The sequence below is a fragment of the Rhinopithecus roxellana genome, chromosome 5, assembly GCF_007565055.1.
Source record: "Rhinopithecus roxellana isolate Shanxi Qingling chromosome 5, ASM756505v1, whole genome shotgun sequence".
In the NCBI taxonomy this organism is placed as follows: domain Eukaryota; kingdom Metazoa; phylum Chordata; class Mammalia; order Primates; family Cercopithecidae; genus Rhinopithecus; species Rhinopithecus roxellana.
In genome coordinates, this window is record NC_044553.1 from 74591587 (window position 1) to 74612591 (window position 21005).

Below are 21005 nucleotides of genomic sequence, written 5' to 3' on the forward strand. Positions count from 1 at the left end.
TTCACAGTAGGATTTGTTCATTGGCCAAAGCCTGCCATAAAACTAAGGCTTTCAGTAGCTGTCTACTCTGCTGATTCTTGACGAAACTTTGAGATCTTCAAGAAAAGTAACATCCTCCTGATGCTCCGTAACTGTGCTGAGCTGCACCAACCCATCCACAAAAGCGCTGTCCACCCCTTGGTCCTCAAGGAAATAATACACGGCCTAGTCCGGCGACTCTGTGTCAAGTGTGTACTAAGGTCCTTCCATTCAGACTTGCCATTGGACTGAAAGCTAACTTCCTTGATGGAGAAAATGTTACTCTCTACCTGCTCTTCTTGTCCAAACTCATCCTCTGATAGTGACAGTCGGCACCAGGACCTTCTTGCTATCATTCTTCATAACTTCAGCTATGAAACTGGGAATTGATGTTAATTCAGAATCCTGTTCTTCAACCTACTGCCTTTGTGAGGGCTCCTCCTTACCATCAGATGTGGGTGAGATGCTACTGATACTGTTGAAAGTGACAGAGATCTTTCCTCTGGCAACTTGCCATCCTCATTTAGCTTCTGTTCCATTTAAATTCTAGCTCCCAACTTCCAGACCTCTTAGGGAGGGAATGCCTCTTATGCTTCTGGATATCCCTTTCCTCCTTAATTTCATCACTCAGGAATTCAACGGAAGCTTTGTCTCCTTCTGTGTACAGCACACAGCCACTGTAGCCACAGGCACAGGGCCTAGGAGGCCGCAGGAGGCCAGGCTGCCACGCAGACTCCACACACGTGCACACTGAGCAGCACAAAGGGCCGGGCACAGGACCCGGCTGCTGCTGGAGCAGTGGGGCAGGCTTGGTAGCGCAGAGGGCAGCAACTCTGGAGCCCAGGGCATCAGGCATGCAGCACAACAGAGGCAGCATCAGAGACAACCACAAATACGTATGGATGCACTCTTATTACTTGTGTAGTAAGAATGAAAGCAAGACAAAAATGTAGACCCTCAGACCCAATTTGAGTTTTTCTAGTCCTGTCAGTACAGTTTCCTCTAAAACATATACTTTGGCTTGGAAGAGTTATAGTTCTCATGACTAACAAAACAATTCTCTGCAGATGTAATAAGTGCTATCCCAGTCCCCGCCACTCTTGAAAAGCAATAATCAGATCTGCTGGAATTACTAAATCTGCTCAAGGACCATCTTCTTTTCAATGGAGAATTTTACAGAATCATAATAAAACCAAGTACATACTAGTTTCCCTTAACCTGGCTTTCAGATTAATTCAGGATTTGGCTAAGCTCTTAGCCTCACACTGACTCGAAAATCCAAATAAATATTTATGGCCTAGAGGGCATGTAAAGCAAAACACCTCACCAGAGGGCAAATGGGAAAGGAAACAGCGTTTAAGCCTCAAAGCAGGGAGCAGCAAACAGCTTCCACTCCATTCTCTGTCCAGGCAAGCCTTTGCAGTAAGTGTCAGAGAATGGGATACATATTTGTGTGACCAAGCTAAAGTACAGTTTACAAAAAAAAAGGAGCCCCCAGGTCCTGCCAGAAAAGGAGGCAAGACCTACTGCTGCGTTACTGACAGGCAGATGTAATTCTACGGAAGGCTGACATTTAAAGCCATATGTATTGTACAATGTTTTGAACTGTGAAACCAAGGTGCGGTAAGTGAGAGAAACAATAACTACAAAAAGAAATAAAATTCAGAGGGAGAGGGGCAGAAGGGGACATTTTCAGGAGCCATGAAAAGCACACAGCATAGTTTGTCATCTGACATATACTAGAGACTCAGGACCTACCAAGCAAACCCAGGCAGAATCAATGAACTTCTCAAGGTCTAAACACTTTTGGGACTGTGAAAATGGAGGTTTATACCCCTAGCGGCAATGCTACTGAAAATTCTTCAGATTTTAATTAGCTCCCATGCATCAGCAGCGGAGCAGCCAAAATGTACCAGAGTCCAGAAGTTAAAAAGAATACATTTTCTGGACTGTGTTAGGCTTTCCATATACCTGACTATCTCATGATTAAACTAATTAATGCAATATAACCATGGATGGCACATACTGTAGGTTTAATAAAGGTGAACTATTACTGACATCTTTACCAATAGTGATAAAACTGTGATCTGCAGAGCCCTGGGGGCCCGAGACCCTTTAGATACCCTTTAAGTCCAAATGTGTTTTCATAAAAATTCTAAGACATTGTTTGCCTTTTTCATTGTGTTGATAATTGCACTGATGGTACAAAAGTAATGGTGGGTAAAACTGCTTGTGCCGTAGCTTGAATTGAGTTAGCAGCATCCAACTATATTTTTTATTGCCACACTTCCAGATAAATGCCCAGTTTCACATAAGGATGTCTTGAATAAAGCAGTAAAAATTATTTTTATTAATCATAAACTCTTGAGTTTACATCCTTAAAATATCCTGTGTGATAGAATTGGCACATAGAAAGAAAAGAAGTAAAAGCACTTTTGCTATGTATCAAAGTTCAGTGGCTTTTCTGGAGGTAAAGCACTTGCGTGATGGAGTTGTGAGCTAAACCAGCCACTTATTTCATGGAATGCCATTTTTAATGAAAGAACGACAAACTATGGTTAACTGGAAAAAAATGAAAAAAATGAAATGAAGAAAATGAAAAAAGCAAGCCTTTCACTTCAAATGACAGTATTTGTTGCCAATAATGAAAGTTGAGCTTTAAAGTGAAAATCAGAATTTTGAAAAATGTTTATCTGCCACTGGGAGTTCAATAGCTTCCCAGCACTTAAAGACTTTTCTGATTAAGCTACGTTAACAAATGTGATTTTAAAAGTATTTTATAATGAAATGTGTCACGATTTGGAAGTTCTGATTAACTCAGTGAACCAATAACCTCTCAATGATCAATGAATGATGTTACAAAAACATTCATAGGTAAAAGATCCATTCAACGTGCGAGACAGACCAACAACTTTTTATGTAACGAAGTACATAAAAATCTAGTTAACGTAGTTTCAGATTCCACATGCCAACTAACTTTTCAGAAACTACTACTTATTCAGATATAGTATTACAGAAGAATATTCACAATTATTGGAAAAGGCTATGAAAAATACTACTACCCTTCCAATAATATATTTAAGGCCATTTTTCTTCCTATTCTTTAACCAGATATAAGAATCCAGCTGCCTTCAATTAAGTCAGACATTAAAGAGATTTATAATCACGCAAAGAAATGTCACTTTTTGTTTTGAAACATTTAGTTTTCATAAAAGTATTTTTATGTAACATATAATAAGGCTTTTATTTTTAAATGAATAAATATTTAAATGTTAATTTTAATTTTATATTTGGTAAACACTGATAGATATAATCCACATAAACTAAAGCCTTTGGGGTTCTCAGTCATTTTCCATAGTGTAAAGGGGTCCCAAGACCAAAGGGTTTGAGAACCACTGACCTATATAAGAGGCCTATGCTGAAGTGAGGCTGTGATTGGAAACCAAAGCTTTCTCTCCAACTAAAATGAAACCTGTTCTATTAGGGTTACATGATTCTGATCAAGTAGCTGAGACCTGAACCTAGAAATCTACAGATTAGGAAGCTTTCCATGTTTACTTCTGGATGGGAGTGGGGTATGTGTGAGATTAAATGTGAGCATCTCATGTAAGAAGAGGATCTCATATAAGAAGAGTAAGACACCTCACATTGAGAAATAAAGTGAGGATTAAAGAATCATTATTTTGAAAATTGAATCCTGACAGTCAAGGGCCCTGGCTATTATTCATTCCTCACCAAAGGGCAACCTGCTAGCCTGAAGGGCTCCTAATGCTTTTCTTCTCCTTAATTTGGGCTTAAGAACAGTCATCTTCTAAGCAAGGAGGGAGCCAGGCTTGTATTATGCTGAGGCTGCATGGCTTTCTTCAGCCTGCTCTGCACATACACAGAGAAACGTGGGCTGCAGGCTGGAAGGGGAGGCACTTAATTCTTTGTCCCCAACATTAACTGATCCTCCAGCAATGACTTTGCTCTAATTAATACTGGAAACTAAAGCTGTCAACTACAGGAGGCTTTGCCCTGAAGTTGATATGTGTCCAGGACTCAGGACATATCCAATTCACAAGTTTCTGCCTGTCTTCATCTGAGTAGCTAACTCCAGTCATGCTACTTCTAAGTTAGCTTTTAACTGACCAGCATTTTCTGGGTAGCTGTTACACGCCCGAGGTGAAGTACTCTATAACAAACTATTTCAAGACACAACTATTATCCACTACAGCCTAGTTGGAGAAACTAATACATGTGAAGCACTTAATAAAAAATAAAGTGTAAAAAAATGAGTAAAACTGTTGTCTCAATTAGGAAATAAGACAACTCATAAGAAGGCATAACTCTTAAAGTAACACATACATTCAAAAGAAACTAGAGAAAGAAACAATAAGATCTCCCTTTCTTTTCTTCCAATGGCTTTTTTATCTGAATTTTTTTTATATTTCTAGAATAAGTCTCCATTACATGGAGACTAAAGAAGCAGGGAAGAAAAAGCTCTGTCAGGAAGTTAAAAGAAGGACCTTCCAAGTGATATCAGAAATGATCTGATGAAAAAGACATTATGCTTTGTTATGATTATTTTGGAATCCTATGTTCCTTAGAGAGATGATTCATACGTATAGTACCTGTATATGTATGTGTGTGTGTGTGAACATATATATATACAGTATCCATGGGGGAATGCTGACGATTTTGGTAGGATTTTCCTTTTTTTTTTTACTATACTTTAAGTTCTAGGGTACATGTGCACAACGTGCAGGTTTGATACATAGGTATACATGTGCCATGTTGGTTTGCTGCACCCATCGAGTCATCATTTACATTAGGTATTTCTCCTAATGCTATCCCTCCCCCAGCTCCCCACCCACTCCCTGACAGGCCCCGGTGTGTGATGTTCCCCTTCCCATGTCCAAGTGATCTCACTGTTCAGTTCCCACCTACAAGTGAGAACATGCGGTGTTTGGTTTTCTGTTATTGCGATAGTTTGTTGAGAATGATGGTTTCCAGCTGCATCCATGTCCCTACAAAGGACATGAACTCATCCTTTTTTATGGCTGCATAGTATTCCATGGTGTATATGTGCCACATTTTCTTAATCCAGTCTGTCACTGATGGACATTTGGGTTGGTTCCAAGTCTTTGCTATTGTGAATAGTGCTGCAATAAACATACGTGTGCATGTGTCTTTATAGCAGCATGATTTATAATCCTTTGGGTATATCCCCAGTAATGGGATTGCCGGATCAAACGGTATTTCTAGTTCTACATCTTTGAGGAATCGCCACACTGTCCTCCACAATGGCTGAACTAATTTACACTCCCACCAACAGTGTAAAAGCATTCCTATTTCTCCAGATCCTCTCCAGCACGTGTTGTTTCTTGACTTTTTAATGATCGCCATTCTAACTGGCATGAGATGGTATCTCATTGTGGTTTTGATTTGCATTTCTCTGATGGACAGTGATGATGAGCATTTCTTCATGTGTCTGTTGGCTGCATGAATGTCTTCTTTTGAGAAGTGTCTGTTCATATCCTTTGCCCATTTCTTGATGTTTTTTTTTTCTTATAAATTTGTTTGAATTCTTTGTAGATTCTAGATATTAGCCCTTTGTCAGATGGGTAGATTGCAAAATTTTTCTCCCATTCTGTAGGCTGCCTGTTCACTTTGATGGTAGTTTCTTTTGCTGTGCAGAAGCTCTTTAGTTGAATTAGATCCCATTTGTCAATTTTGGCTTTTGTTGCCATTAGCCCATTTACATTTAAGGTTAATATTGGTATGTGTGAATTTGATCCTATAATTATGATGTTAGTTGATTATTTTTCCTGTTAATTGATACAGTTTCTTCATAGCATTGATGGTCTTTACAATTTGGCATGTTTCTGAAGTGGCTGGTACCAGTTGTTCCTTTCCATGTTTAGTGCTTCCTTCAGGAGCTCTTGTAAGGCAGGCCTGGCGGTGACAAAATCTCTCCGCATTTGCTTGTCTGTAAAGGATTTTATTTCTCCTTCACTTATGAAGCTTAGTTTGACTGGATATGAAATCCTGGGTTGAAATTTCTTTAACAATGTTGAATATTGGCCCCCACTCTCTTCTGGCTTGTAGAGTTTCTGCTGAGAGATCCGCTGTTAGTCTGATGGGCTTCCCTTTGTGGGTAACCCAGCTACCCTTAACATTTTTCTCCAGCTGCCCTTAACATTTTTTCCTTCATTTCAAACTTAGTCAATCTGACAATTATGTGTCTTGGGGTTGTTCTTCTCGTGGAGTACCTTTGTAGTGTTCTGTGTATTTCCTGAATTTGAATGTTGGCTTGCCTTGCTAGGTTGGGGAAGTTCTCCTGGATAATCACCTTTGTGGTTCTGTCTACCTTTGGTCTTCGATGCTGGTGACCTACAGATGGGGTTTTGATGTGAATTTCCTTTTGGTTGATGTTGATGCTATTCCTTTCTGTTTGTTAGTTTTCCTTCTAAGAGTCATGTCCCTCAGCTACAGGTCTGTTGCAGTTTGCTGGAGGTCCACTCCAGACCCTGTTTGCCTGGGTATCATCAGTGGAGGCTGCAGAACAGCAAATATTGCTGCCTGATCCTTCCTCTGGAAGCTTTGTCCCAGAGGGGCACCTGCCTGTATGAGGTGTCTGTCGCCCCCTACTGGGAGGTGTCTCCTATTTAGGCTACACAGAGGTCATGGACCCACTTGAGGAAGCAGTCTGTCTATTCTCAGAGCTCAAACTCCATGTTACAAGAACCACTGTTCTCTTCAGAGCTGTCAGACAGGGATGTTTAAGTCTGCAGAAGTTGTCTGCTGCCTTTTGTTCAGCTATGCTCTGCCCACAGATGTAGAGTATATAGAGGCAGTAGGCCTTGCTGAGTTGTGGTGGGCTTCGCCCAATTTGAGCTTCCCAGCCACTTTGCTTATCTACTCAAGCCTCAGCAATGACGGATGCCCCTCCCCGATGCCCCTCCCCCAGCCAGTTGGATCTCAGACTGCTGTGCTAGCAGTGAGCAAGGCTCCATGTGCCTGGGACCCACTGAGCCAGGCACAGGAGAGAATCTCATCTGCCAGTTGCTAAGACCTTGGGAAAAGCATAGTATTTGGGCAGAAGTTTCCTGATTTTCCAGGTACAGTCTGTCATGGCTTCCCTTGGCTAGGAAAGGGAAGTCCCTTGACCCCTTGTGCTTCCCGGGTGAGGTGATGCCCCACCCTGCTTTGGCTCGCCCTCCGTGGGCTGCACCCACTGACCAACCAGTCCCAATGAGATGAACCAGGTACATCAGTTGGAAATGCAGAAATCACCCGTCTTCTGCATCAATCACGCTGGGAGCTGCAGACTGGAGCTGTTCCTATTCGGCCATCTTGGAATGGACTCCCCAGTTTTGGTAGGATTTTCAAACAGCAAAGGAGGGACTTATTTCTTGTGAATATATTTGAATCTCTTTCATAAACAAAGAGCAACAGAGATGTTAAGAAGGGTTATAACTAAATACTGATTTTATTTCTGTTGCTTTTCTGAGTTCATCTTTGGAAATGCTACCCTTTAATGATACAAAACACTTCAATATTCAGAAGAAACATGACTCTCAAAGTGGGACAGCCACCAGAAGCAAGATGAAATTGAGGTGAAGAGGTTAAATCTACCATTTGCCACAATGTATGGCCAGTCTTACTCTTTCACACATGCACACATGCATGTGCACACCACTTTACCCCACTCAGAACCACCACACATAATAAGGACGCCTCAGCAGACCTTTTTGCATCTCTAGGATTTTTATGCACTGACTTAGCAGAATTTCAAGAAGGCCTTGTCAAGCGCACTTGATGGCTCAGTTTATGGGATTATAATACAGTGCTCTTTTCAAAAAGGAAAAAGAAAGAAAAATATGTCGCCAAGCACCTGTTTTCTGATGAGAAATAAAGCAAATCCTCTTGAACAGAATGTCTTAGGGAAGCTAGTCACGTACAGATGGTTTCCTTGATAATTATAAATGGCTTCATTTATGAGATTATTATTAACACTCTAATTCACTTCACTTTTGCAATTAGTGTAATTAGGGGTGGTCACATTAAGGCAATGATATCAAATATATGATCTATAAGCTGCATTTTAAATGATTGTTCAGGCTAACTCTGAACGGAAATATTTCCAAGGCACCGTATTGTTTAGGAAGACTTGATGCCTGAGGGATATTTCAAAAGGAAAAAAAACAAACAAACTACTCATTACCTAATTTTTGGACTAGTCAGACCTTTCATATAACAACAAAGAGTTAGAGTGTCTTTAAATTTGAGTTAGTCTTAGTACATCAGTTTGGAGTCCAGGTGTCACTTCTTGTTAAGTTGTTTATTCCCTTTCACTTGTCGTTTTGTAACTTTCTCCTCTGACTTTAGAACCCAAGCCCACCATGTGTGACCCTTATGAGAAATTCTCTAGAGATTCACCTACCAAAGTTGGAGTAACTCCTTTTTAAATGGTAAAATTACCAGCTTTGCAATGCCAACTACCATAAAGGAAAGGTCACTTATTGTCATGGTGCAGGTTTAAATTTTTAGGCTGCAGGGGTCTGTAAAGAATCTTTTATTTCCTCCTCCAAATTTAGATCACAATCCAAGTGGCCACCAGGCAATGAAGTACATTATCAAAGAGGAGAGGTTGGCCACTGGCAAAGGAAATCCCTGCACCTTAAAGATCTCAAACCTATGCTGGTGTTATATTTTTGTGAGTGCTCTTAAATCTGGGTCAGTTTGGAAGAAAAAGTCATCCAATCACTTTGAGAAGAGGCAGCAAACAAAACTGCACCGTACTTGGGTTACACTTAGAAAGCAATTTATAATGCTCACATTACAATGGGAAAAGAAAAATAATTACGTGCATCTAAAGGATGTACACTATTTTTAAGTTCTAAGTGATTGAAAAATCAGCTTATGGCATGCTATGAATGCTCTGGAGGCATGAACAGGTGGTAGATAATTTCGAAGTGTAAAGAACGAGTGTATTTTGACCTCTACTTTATCCCAGTGGTAGGCTAAATAATGTCCCTCCAGCTCCCCCAAATGTCCATGTCCTAATTACCAGAACCTATGAACATGTTACCTTACAAAAGAGACTTTTCAGATGTGAAGAAGCTGGGAAAGGCATGAAATGTATATTCTCCCCTAGAGAGTCCAGAAGGAATGCAGCCCTACAAGCCTATCGTTGACTTGTGACCTCCAGAACTATAAGAAATAAATTTGTGTTGTTTGCAGTACCATTAAGTTTGTGATAGTCTGTTACAGCAACAATAGAAAACTAACGTACTCCAGCTGTTAAGGAAGTCTTGGGTGGAGGATGGTTAACTCTTTTCTGAAGCTACAAATCAGACTGGAGAGTCTCCGTTAGAAAGCCATGAAAAAAGTGCCCACAGAAACTGGGATCCGAGAGAGATGCAGTCCTCTATGTATCGTTGAGGCAACTGGAGTAAATTGCAGGGCTGTTGATGTAACTGAGGTCTGCCCGAATCTGGCTCAGAGCTCTTGGAAAGCCAGAGCCGACATTAAACACAGAAAGCACCTACTGCAGAACTGTTGTGGACCATTAGATAACACATGTAGATTACAGACAGCACAGTCTCCAGGTTTTAGAACACAGCTTTTCTTTTTGCCCTGTTCTCCCTCTGAAAATCATGAGCTAGAACTGGCTGCATGTCAATATTAACCCCTGAATAAATGAAGGACGCTGAAGATAACCATCATGCATAATGATTATTACTGACCACAAACACAGCACCCGTTTGTCTCTTCTTCCTTAACAGAACCCTGCTTTTGCACAGGTTTCTGCCTCTCCAACTTACAGCCTATGCTCCTCAGGAATGTAAAATGACCCAAACTTATTTCAAAAATAGACCCTGTTGACTTAAGTCAACCAGCATGTTCTATTTTCTAGGTCACACTCTGGTACACGGATTGGCCCGTGACCAAGTTTTTGTAATCAAAAGTGATCTCGGGATCCTTGCTTGTCATACCAGGGCAGGATAAACTTTCTCACTTTTCCCTCGGACACTGTAGTGCATGGATATGAGGCCCAGAACTGCAACCACCATCCTACTGTCAGCTCGAGGGCAAAGCTGGAACAACAAGCAACATGACTGCCCAGAGAGTGAGCAGAGCCCCTGGATAAACTCAGCCCTTGGCTGGCTCCATCGCTAAACTCACAGGTGTCAGTCAATGAAATCCATTAATGGCTATTCTACCTGAGTTGGGCTTCCTGTTGCTTGTTTGCCGAAAGCATCTGAAAAGATAAACGCGGAGATGAAGTTCTTATGATCTATGCTTTGTATGCTCATTTCAGAAGCTGAGGTACACAAACTTCCAAGCACCAGGGCATCAAGCTGAGCACTATTTTATTTAATCCTTATAGTCCCTAGCCCCCACCCACCAGGATAGGAGCTGTTATTCTCATTTTTCATACAGAGAAACTGAAATATACAGAGGTTAAGAAACTCGCCTAATATTACAATCAGTTAGTGAATGTCAGGGCTTGGGTTCCAACCTACGCTGCTGGAGTCTAAGCACACCTACTTGACCATCTTAGAGCTGCTTACTTTCAATAGTTCCATAAAACTCAGAAAAATAGTTATCTTTATTAATGCTTTAAATTTATGTTATACTGTCTAGATGATGCTCTTTTAACAAACCACAAAATGGATTCAGAAATAAAATCCCCCAAACCATAAAGCTTTAGTTCTTTTTCTGATTCTCAGGCTGGGCAGATTACTCATTTTCCCAGAGCCTTGATTTCTTCACCAATAAAATGAAATTAGCAATATAAAATTTATGTTGAAGAAAATGAATGTAAGTGTGGTATGGGAACAAGAGTGCTGGGCAGGGAATAAGAGTCTTTTGTTCTAGCTCTGGCTATGTGATCTTGGGCAAGTCACCTACCTGTCTGTGTCTCTGTGCATTTCTTTGCAGTCAAGTCACTTGTGGCTTAATATTCCACGATTCTATTTCTATCTGACCCACGGAGCTCCTGAAAGGGTTGTTAATTTACTAAAACGGCAAATGAAAGCCTTTGGCTTCACTGGGTTAAATTAATGAGCATCAAGAATTTTACCACCAGGTTTTACTGCCCTATTTTGATGGTACCCGGCTTGCTTTTCCTAACAGTAGAACCTGAGGATGAAGAAATAAAATCTCAAAATTCCAGTGGTTATTGACTATGGTGAGTAAAGTGGTCATTATCAAAGCATCACTGCACATCACTAATCATTTACATCGAGGAGATGAGCTGTGGCAACTTGATGGCCTTTTTGATGACTGTCCTGATTGCTGGCAGAGAAATGAAGCTTCCTGTGTCAGGGGTCAGGTGGTGCAATAACATCCTCTAGATTTAGTTGGGAAGATTTATGGGGGTTGGGGGGTGGGACTCATGCCTTCTGTGTTCTGTGCCCTAGAGCTTCCTCCAGGCCAAAAGTCTGGTCTGAATTACAAAGTCATCAAATATCTACTACTTATTAGCAGAGAAGGTGAGGGAAAAAGTGAAATCCATGGACTTCAAGAGGACGTCTGGAGAATTCATCATGCAAATTTCTTTGTGCTTCCCCAGTGCCTCTCTGGCCCAAGTTGTGCAGTAGGTACCATTTTGGTCTCATTTTGCTGGAACAAGGATGTTGTTGCGATTACTCAGAATAAAATTACAAGGCTCTCTGCAGTGAAAGGAAAAACCTGTGAAGACAATCTGGAGCATTGTTCTTGGGTGATAAGAAGAACTGCTCTGTTTACAGCGTGTTATCAGGGCACATGAACAGGCACTGGCTGTCAGACCCCTCGAGGGCGTGTGATGGTGTAGGGCTGGCTCCAGCCTCCACGGGAAACAGCAGGACACATCTGAGGTCTGGATTTAATTTTTGAGTATGTACACTTGTATCCTTCTATATTGGCTTCCTTGGTTAAAGAATAAAAGTTCAAACTGCCTTCTAGAACATCCTACCTCTCATTATCATAATGTATTAGTCCATTCTCACACTGCTATAAAGAACTACCTGAGACTGCGTAATTTATGAAGAAGAGAGGTTTAACTGACTCACAGTTCTGCAGGCTGTACAGGAAGCATGGCTGCGAGGCCTCAGAAAACTTAACAATTGTGGTGGAAGGCGGAGGGGAAGCAAGCACATCTTATCATGGCAGCGCAGGAGAGAGAGAGCGCGTATGAAGGGGGAAGTGCTACACACTTTCAAACAACCAGATCTTGTGGGAACTCTATTATGAGAACAGCACAAGGGAAGTCCCGCCCCCATGATTCAATCATCTCCCACCAGGTCCCTCCTTCAACACACAGGGATTACAATTCGACATGAGATTTGGGTGGGGACACAGAGCCAAATCATATCAAATAATATAGCCAACATTTACTAAGAGCTTCCGATGTCCCACTGTTAATTAAAACTGACAAGACAGGTGTGGCAGGGACTGAATTTCTCCAACAATGATGGCCCTTCTTAACCCAAGCCTCACTTTATGGTTTATTTAGGCAAAGCAATGCTTCCATTGAAAAAACAAAACTAAGTTCCTATAAATAGGTGGTAGTGAGTGCTGTCCAGGAGAAGGCATAGTGAATGTGAAGCCTCCTGAGTCTATCCATGATTGGCTGTGAATCCCACAAAACTGCCCCAGTCATACTGGCCCACAGAGCTTGGCTCTCAGGACAGGCTGTGTCTAGATAGGCTCGTGACAGGTGTGTATTTCTGCTAAATCGGTTTCTAAAATTCCCTCCGTCTGTGGTTTTCTACCTTGGGCAGAGCCTCCACATCTCTAAGGATGGAGACAAGTGTCGAAGCAAAAAGCGTCACTCCCAGAACTGCTTCCCTAGCCAGGTAGATACCCATACCTGACAGAGGCAGCCCTGCAAGCCACCAGTGAGACTGTGTTTGCAGCCTGATTCTGCCAGTCCTGCTCTAGAGCCCCAGGGGGTTTCATCCATCAGACTAAGATAATTAGCCTGTTTTTGAAATCTGTCAGCCAGCCCCATAATCACTTTCTCAATACATGTAGGCGATTAAATGACCGATGATGACGGTGGGGAAAAGAGCACAGTGAGGACAGAGGGCGTCTGCTGATGTGTTAGGGAGGGATGCCTCTGAAATAAAGATGAGGCAGAGACAGCACGGCGAAGGACTCAGGGACCTGGGGCCTCTGTCTTCACTCAGCTGGGAAAGTAATCGAATTGCTTTCTAGTTTCAACATAGAGAATAAGTGATTATGAGGCAAGCTACTGGCCATGTACCCTAAACATCCGTGCTTCCCTATCCCCCTCTCTCCATCCCCACGGCCCCCTTTCTAGGCATCCCTGCACAGTGCTCTGGAAAGACTGTGGGTCCAGGATATGGAATGCAATTCAGATTCTGGCCTTTTTCTTACTTGTTGCAAGACTTTGTCCAAATTATTTTTCTACCCTCAGGCTTAGTTGCCTAGTGCATAAAATGGGAGCCTAGAGGTCACTACACTTGGTTGCTTGTTGCGAGGATAAAATCAAATGAGGTAAGGTGAAGTGCCAGGCACAGTACTGGGCACAGAGTAGGTACTCAATTAAGTGTTTGACTTTCTCTCTCCCGAGAACCAAACTATCTTCCCCATCACTAAAGCACAGGCTACCAAAAGAGAGGGCCTGACACTGATGAATTAAACAGATCACAGAATACTTTTTAAGCATCTATTACTGTGAAGCGTCATTCCAGGAGTCCAGTACGATGAGTTTTGATGCCTGCTTTGCCATCTGTGAGGTAGGCAAGTTGCTTAACGCCTCGGATTCCTGTTTCCTCATCTCTACGCTAGGACTAATGATGCCTGTTTTGTTTGCCATGCGGGGTATCAAGGCAAATGAGACTATGTAGAAAATCTTCTTGCAACCTCTATGGAGCTAAATAAAAGGAAAGCTCTGCCCCTGTTCCCACACTTACGCTGTCTGCATGTCTATTGTGTACTTGTCCGTCTCTCAGGAATCTATAATGCTCTCTTTAATGCCTTCTTCTCCTTTACATCTCTAATTGGGTGCCAGGATATGGCAACCCTACCTCTAACGTGTCTGACGCCTAGAAAATACTCTTTGTTGCCACCACCTTTTCTATTGCCGCTGTGACAAATTATCACAAATTTAGTGGCTTAAAATAACAGAAATTTCCGGTCTTATGATTCTATAGATCAGAAGTCTGACCCAGATCTAGAATGAAATCAAGGTGTGGCAAGGTGCAGTCCTTTCTGAAGGCTCTGGGAGACCATCCATTTCCTTCCTTTTTTTTTTTTTTTTTTTTTTTTTTTTTTTTTTACCTTCTAGAGGCAGCATACATTTGTTGGCTCAAGACCCGTTCCTTCAGGAAATTTAAGCCACACCCTTCTCATGTTGCATATCTCTGGCTCTCTTCTGTCACTCTCTGTCACTCTTAAGAACCCTTGTGATTACTTTGGGTTGACTCCAATAATCCAGATTTCCTGATTAGCAAACCTAATTCCATTTGCATTTTTTTTTTTTTTTTTGACCATTTAACCTAACATATCCACAGGTTCTAGGAATTGGGATGTGAACATCTTTGGGGGCCATTATCCTGCCTACCACACCACCCTTATTCAAGTCCTCAGAACCTCTCACCCAGAGCACTGCGATGAAATTCTAATGGGTGCCCCTGTTCCCAATGTCTCCCTGCTGTAGGGAGGGCTATGCAAAACTGGTAAGGGCTAAATCATTACTTAAAAGACTATTGTCTTGCTAAAGCAGTTTGATTTGTGCCTAATACGGCAGGTAATCAACAAACAATAGCCAAAAAATGGTTAAAATGAAGTGCTCACTACGTGCCAGACATACATTTAAGCAATTTGCATATATTAACTAATGTAATGCTTATGTCAACCTAATGAGGTAAGTATGTATATGCCACGTCCATTTTATAGATGAGAAAACTGAGGCACAGAGAAGCTGTCTCATGCTCAGTCTCCTGGATATCGCGAATTTTGGGAGAAGTTAAGAATTTAAGACTAGGTAGCCTAACTCCAGAGCCCTGTGCCATAACTATCTCAGTGTTGTTAAGTAAATGAATGACTTAGTCCTCAAGAACCTTTCACAGCCATTGCCTATAGGGGGCAGGATGTTCTTACGTAAGTGATAAGGATGGACATTGAAATCAGGTTGACAAAGCTTTGAATCTTTATGCCACCTCTGTGTGATTCTGGCAAGTTACTTACTCTGTCTTTACTTCAGCTTCTTCAATTGCAAAACAGAAATAAAATTGTGTATTGCAGATTGGTCTCATGAGAGTGAAATGAGGTCATATTTATGGAAGTGCTCAAGACAATGCTCAGGACAAAGTGGGTACCACGTTAAGTGTTAGCCCCTCCCTCCCCACAACTGGGAGACCAAATATTATAAAATACATGGGTATAACAAAGAGTAACACTCTAAGCCTGCATAAGGTTTAGCCGCTGGATGTTTTCAAGATGTTCTGTATTTTAACACCACTTTTTTTTTCATTCTGACCCATCTATTCTTTTTATAATTCAGCCTATCTCAACTTGTTGTCACTCCTGTATATGACATGAACTTTGCTGCCCGTGGGCCTTTGTTGAAGCAGCCTTTTTTTTTTTTTTTTTTTTTTTCATTAAAAATGCCTTTTCCTTCTTATTTTCTCCATCCATCTACATTGTTTACGGACAATTTCTCAACTCCTCCTCTGGCCACCTACTGTATTTTGTCTGTACTTTTATTAAAATACATCCAACCTCATGATTATTTTGAGTTGCCTCCCTGTTTTCTTCATTTTTAAGAGCCTCAAGTGACCAATATTCAGTTGGAGGTCAAAAAGATTGGTGCCATAGAGCTGAGTGTGGAAACAAGTACGACATGCTCCCTGCATTAAGACCCAGCGAAGAAAACAAATACATATACAAACACCTCACGTAAGGTGGAAAGTCATACTTACACTATTAGAAATTCCACAATATGGAAGGGGTAGAGGGAAGGAGGATGAGTTTGAAAGACTTCACGGAGGAGGCGTTTGTGTGTGTGTTTAGGGAGAGGCTCTTTGGAGAGAATTTAGAGAAGAGGCTTAGAAATACTGCCTGAGCTCTGTAGACGTACTTACTACTAAGGTATCTTACTTTGCATGTGAGTATTTGTGTTGAGGTGCTGGGACTTACTTTGTATAGATGTTTTCTTCGTCTCAGCACTAAACATGCTACAGCACTTAGCTGGCAGAGAATTTTGGTTTAGGGCTGCTAGACTGTTCAGTGAATAGGCAAGAGCTAACACACGTAGGGGCTTTGGGGCTTGACAGGTTCAAGGTCACCTCCAGTCCTGGTCTTCATTAGAAGAGTGGCAGGGGAGAGCAGGTGTTATTCAAGGCCAAGAGTACCAACTAAGCTCTGTGAGAGGCAACATTCTGTGGCAAACAGCACAGGGCTAAAGACGGAAGAGGGATGTTCACCTCCTTCAGACAGACTCACCTATAACTCAGTTCTTAACCGAAGCCACCCAAAGCTGAATTGCAATGAGTCATCTCAAGGACTCTAAGCACAGAGATCAGATGCCAGGATGGAGGTTCCTTCTCCCATGGGAAAGCATTCAACAAATGGCAGAGATCAAGAATGTACCAAATTTTAATCTGTAAAATTTGACAGGTGATTTTTATTTTGTTAATTTTAGACTTTAGCAGAAATATCTGGTCAGCCTCTTCTGGAAGAATAATTCAGTGCCTATATATTTACATTCAAGGAAATGCTGCTTAAACTGCAGCGCTGGAGAAGTACTGGCCAGAATGAACAGGCAAAAAATTTTCTAGGGAATCTTCTGGATGGAGATATGAAAAAAAAAGTGACTTAGTACAGTGACTACTATTGTTAGATTTTTTCACTTGTTCATTATCATTTGATCCTTTGGTAATACTATAACAGCTTTCATTAACAATATGGCTTGGAGTTAATTGAGGCAAATCCCTTCAACATTAAGCCAGCTAACACATTTCAGAACATGAGTTTCAGGACACTGTCACTCTCTCTTTCCCAGAAAAGTTGTGGCTTCTCTGCAGGTCATCTGGCCAACATCAACTTCTCATAGCGGAGGGACTGAAGGGTGGGCCCACCACCACCGTATCTGAAAACGATTCAGATCTTTGGTTTGCTGAACTTTTAAATGTTAAAACATTGAATTCCGCTGGGTTCAGATTTTGAGTCACAATAGTGAGATATCTCACAGATGTAGTAGGCAAGATAAAAAGAGTGATTTTAAAAAGCCATTCCATATGTGTTTGCAGCTCATAGTATGTATGCTGGTAAGCTCTTTGGCAAGCCTCATGCTACAGTGGAAAAGCACAGTACAATACAGACAGTCAGAAGACCTGCCTTCAAGCCATAGCTTTATTCACTTTAGGTACCTTGTGCTGGTGACAATCAGACACCAGATGTTTTTCTGGAACCGGATAAGGGTGGAAAGAATAAACATACCTCGTAATTCTTCTGAGTCCTACTTCCCCCAACTATACGATGGAGGAGTGTAGAACACTAACAGCAGTAAATGAATATGTGTGGAAGTATTTGGTAAACTGCCAATTCATTGTAGGATGTTTCTAACACTATCTACACTTTTATTATTTCATCAAATGCAAGGGTAATAGAAATCAGCTAGGCAATAACATGAACAAAGTTACCAATAATTTGAAGGATTTTGACCCTTTAATGTCTCTGGTTCTGCAGTCAGCAACCTTGTCTCCATTTGATCATATTAAAAATAATTTATGGGGGTGGTGGTTGTTAAACCACTCTCCAGAATTTATTTTAAAATGCCAGGCTTGTGTGAGGGGATTCATCACGTCTGGAACATTCAGCAGAGAAGCCAAACATGCCTGACCACCTCGACCATTTCATCTATTTCTGGGATCCCAGGATAGAGAACTTATGACACGAAGCGTGAACCTCTCATAACTCCTCCTGTGGAAAGGAAGAAGCATGAGGTAAAGACACGCAGTCTCATACTGGGCTGGCCTCTCAAGTGTGCACGTTGTGCCAAGACAGACAGAATGTGGTGTGTGTGCCTGAGGCCTGAGGTAGCGGGGCTGCAGACTGCAATCCTTGGTGCCTGAACATCATTCACAGATGTTGGGGGAGGCTTCACAGAGGCCGGTGACAAGTGACTTCATCTGACTGACTCCATTTACCTCACATGAAATGGTCACCTGGTGGGATCCCCAGCCACGACATACTCTCTGTTAAAAAAAAGGTGGGAAAAGGCCAGCCGCAGTGGCTCACACCTGTAATCCCAGCACTTTGGGAGGCCGAGGAGGACAGACTGCTTGAGGTCAAAAGTTCAAGACCAACATGATGAAACTCTGTTTCTACTAAAAATACAAAAATTAGCCAGACATGGTAGCACATGCCTGTAATCCCAGCTACTTGGGAGGCTGAGGCAGGAGAATCGCTTGAACCCGTGAGGTGGAGGTTGCAGTGAGCGGAGATTACACCACTGCACTCTAGGCTCAGTGACTGAGCAAGACCCTGTCTCAGGAAAAAAAAAAAAGAACAAGAAGGTGGGAAAGAAGCATTCACTTTCAAAATAGACTCTCAGCAGCTGATACAGGAGACATACAGGTAACTCGGCCTATTTTCAGTTCTCCTTTGGTTGCAACCACAAAGGGATTCTAAACTCACGTTTTTGGGGCTTTAGAGTGCGGCTGGCACACCCTCACAAAAGACCCACCCTTTCCAGAGTGACTGATGGCACTACCCTATCAAGGGTTGCCAGTGCTAAGTCCCCCATACACTCTTCCAGAGGTTTCAACACTTCTGCTGACGAACAGTGAGATTTGTTCCCTTCAGAGATATTCTGACAAAGATGAAAGGTCGATATAAAGGGCAGTAAGATGTATGAACCCCAAAGTAGTGTTTTCAGACAAACCGATCCTATCTTGACAGTCAATTGCTCTAGTCTATGATTTGAAAGTGTGTTCTAAGATGGATAGGAATAGGAAACAAGATAAAAAGCGACGATATTAAACCTGAGAAATTCCTTCTTCTTTAGACAAATGATAAATTTGCTGAATGTGTACCAAGGAGAGGACTGATTATATATAATACTCAGACAAGACAATCTTCCTCTTGAAATTTCATGTCTTAGAGACAGTCTAACAGCCCTGCAGAACAAGTTATAATCTTGTTTCATCATGGGTCAAAATGGTAGGAGTCATCGATAGTATAAGGATTCTAGAGATAAATCTGGACAAAGCTCGGCATTGTTGAAAAATAGAAAGTTAAAGTCTCTAGGATGCTACATTTTCAAAAATCATACCCCAAATCCAAAAACAACACCCCCAAACTCATATCCTATTTCCTTTACAAACTCTCTTTTATTATTATTTTATTTCCTCTCTGGGGCAATTTTCAATTTCCAATTTTTCAAATGGAAGTGACAGAAACAATTATCGTTAAGAAACAATAATGGTTAAAAGAGGAAGACTATGGAAACATAAAAGAAGAACAGGCATATATTTACAGGCACCTCTAAGTAGAACAAGAGAGCAAGAACAGACACCAAGCAATCTATCTCAGGTTTCAGAACAGTCTGACAGTAAGTTTCTTCAATCAGAAGAAAGGCAGAACCCAAAATACATAACAGAACTACCAGCAATTATAACATACTGCCCAGATGCTTTCTTTGAAGTTAAGCAGACCATATCTATCTTATAGTATTTGTTAAAAAAACAGTTATCTTAATTAAGTCTTCGAAGAGCACCCTACCATTTAAAGGCAATGTCACTTACTGGGGCATCTCTCCTCCTCCTCCGTCGGCTGCTCCTTCTCTGGCTTGGGTGGGCCTTTGATTTTGTACACCAAAGCACGGAGTTTTCCTGTCCAGGAGGTGTCCTCCTCCTCCTCTTCCTCTTCTTCCAAAGGAACCCCTTCCAAGCCACAGAACAGGGTGAAAATCCAAAGCAGTACATGAAACAATCATGGCATCAGAAAGAACATTTTAAAAACTGCTTCCATCCTTCTGGAACATTCTAAAGATACCACAGGCAACCTCTCATAAATATTTACCTATCTTATAGCTTTTGGAAAAAAAATGATTGATTTCCTGTCTATCAGAATATCAAGTAAGTTTAATCCTAAAACAGGTGTTTTGAATCTGTACCCCTAAAACCTCCAGAACAGTGTATGGGGGATTACATATACTATAGTGTTGAAACCTCTGGAAGCATGTTTGCGGGACGTGGCCCTAGAGTCTGTAGAAGGAGTTAACATTGAGTTATTTCAAATGAAAAACTTGTCAATTACCCACGTATTATTCAACTTACCCATGTACAAGCAACATGAATGCCGAGAGCCACTTAAAACCAGTAGGTACGTATCCAAGTAGAGATTGCTGGCTGAGAAGCCTTGAGGGCAGAAGTTATTAAACACCACCCCCCTACACCTAATAGCTAAAAAGCAAAGGGATCAGAATCTTGTTTGATCTGGAAGCTGAGAGTTCCAACTAACTTTACGTAAATTAGGTGAGGTTTATATAAGGATCAGTTATCTTCCTTCTTTTGCTAGAAACCCTGTTTCCTCTTTATATCTCTGCACAGGCTCTTCTAGGTAGAAGGAATTTTGATCATATATTCTGCCAGGGTTACTTCTTGTATCTTTTCTGATACAAGTAGTTGGGATAGAGTCACGTCTTGAAAGACAGTATTACAATTTTAAATACAAAAATAACTTCCCAACCCACCACTCGCTTTCTAATGAAGGAATCAAAAACGGACTTCTCTTGGACAAAGCCTTTCTCTGGGCGGCTCACCACAGTGAAGGAGAAGGTCCTCATGGAAATCATACAGCTCCTCCCGAATCTCCTCTGGGCAGGGGCAGTTCTCTCCCAGTTGAAAGTTAAGAAGCATGTTGATCTTTGAGGGGGAAGAGAAGAATAGCTAGTCGGTTCTCAATGTTGGCCAAGGGAACTCAGATCCCGCCTTAGACAGACACTTACATTCTTTGCAAATTTATTTTGCTTAGTG

The 21005-nt window shown here is 41.5% G+C and overlaps 1 protein-coding gene across 2 annotated transcripts in view; it reads right to left on the minus strand.

Moving 5' to 3' along the window:
- Positions 1 to 21005, minus strand: part of RYR3 (ryanodine receptor 3) — a 407410-nt gene that overhangs the window by 184850 nt on the left and 201555 nt on the right. For both annotated transcript variants that reach the window (XM_030930996.1, XM_030930995.1), the window contains exons 36-37: positions 20792 to 20894; positions 19773 to 19910 (exon numbers count right to left, since the gene is read on the minus strand). In XM_030930996.1, the coding sequence (XP_030786856.1) occupies positions 19773 to 19910; positions 20792 to 20894 (241 nt within the window). The remainder of the gene's footprint in view (positions 1 to 19772; positions 19911 to 20791; positions 20895 to 21005) is intronic.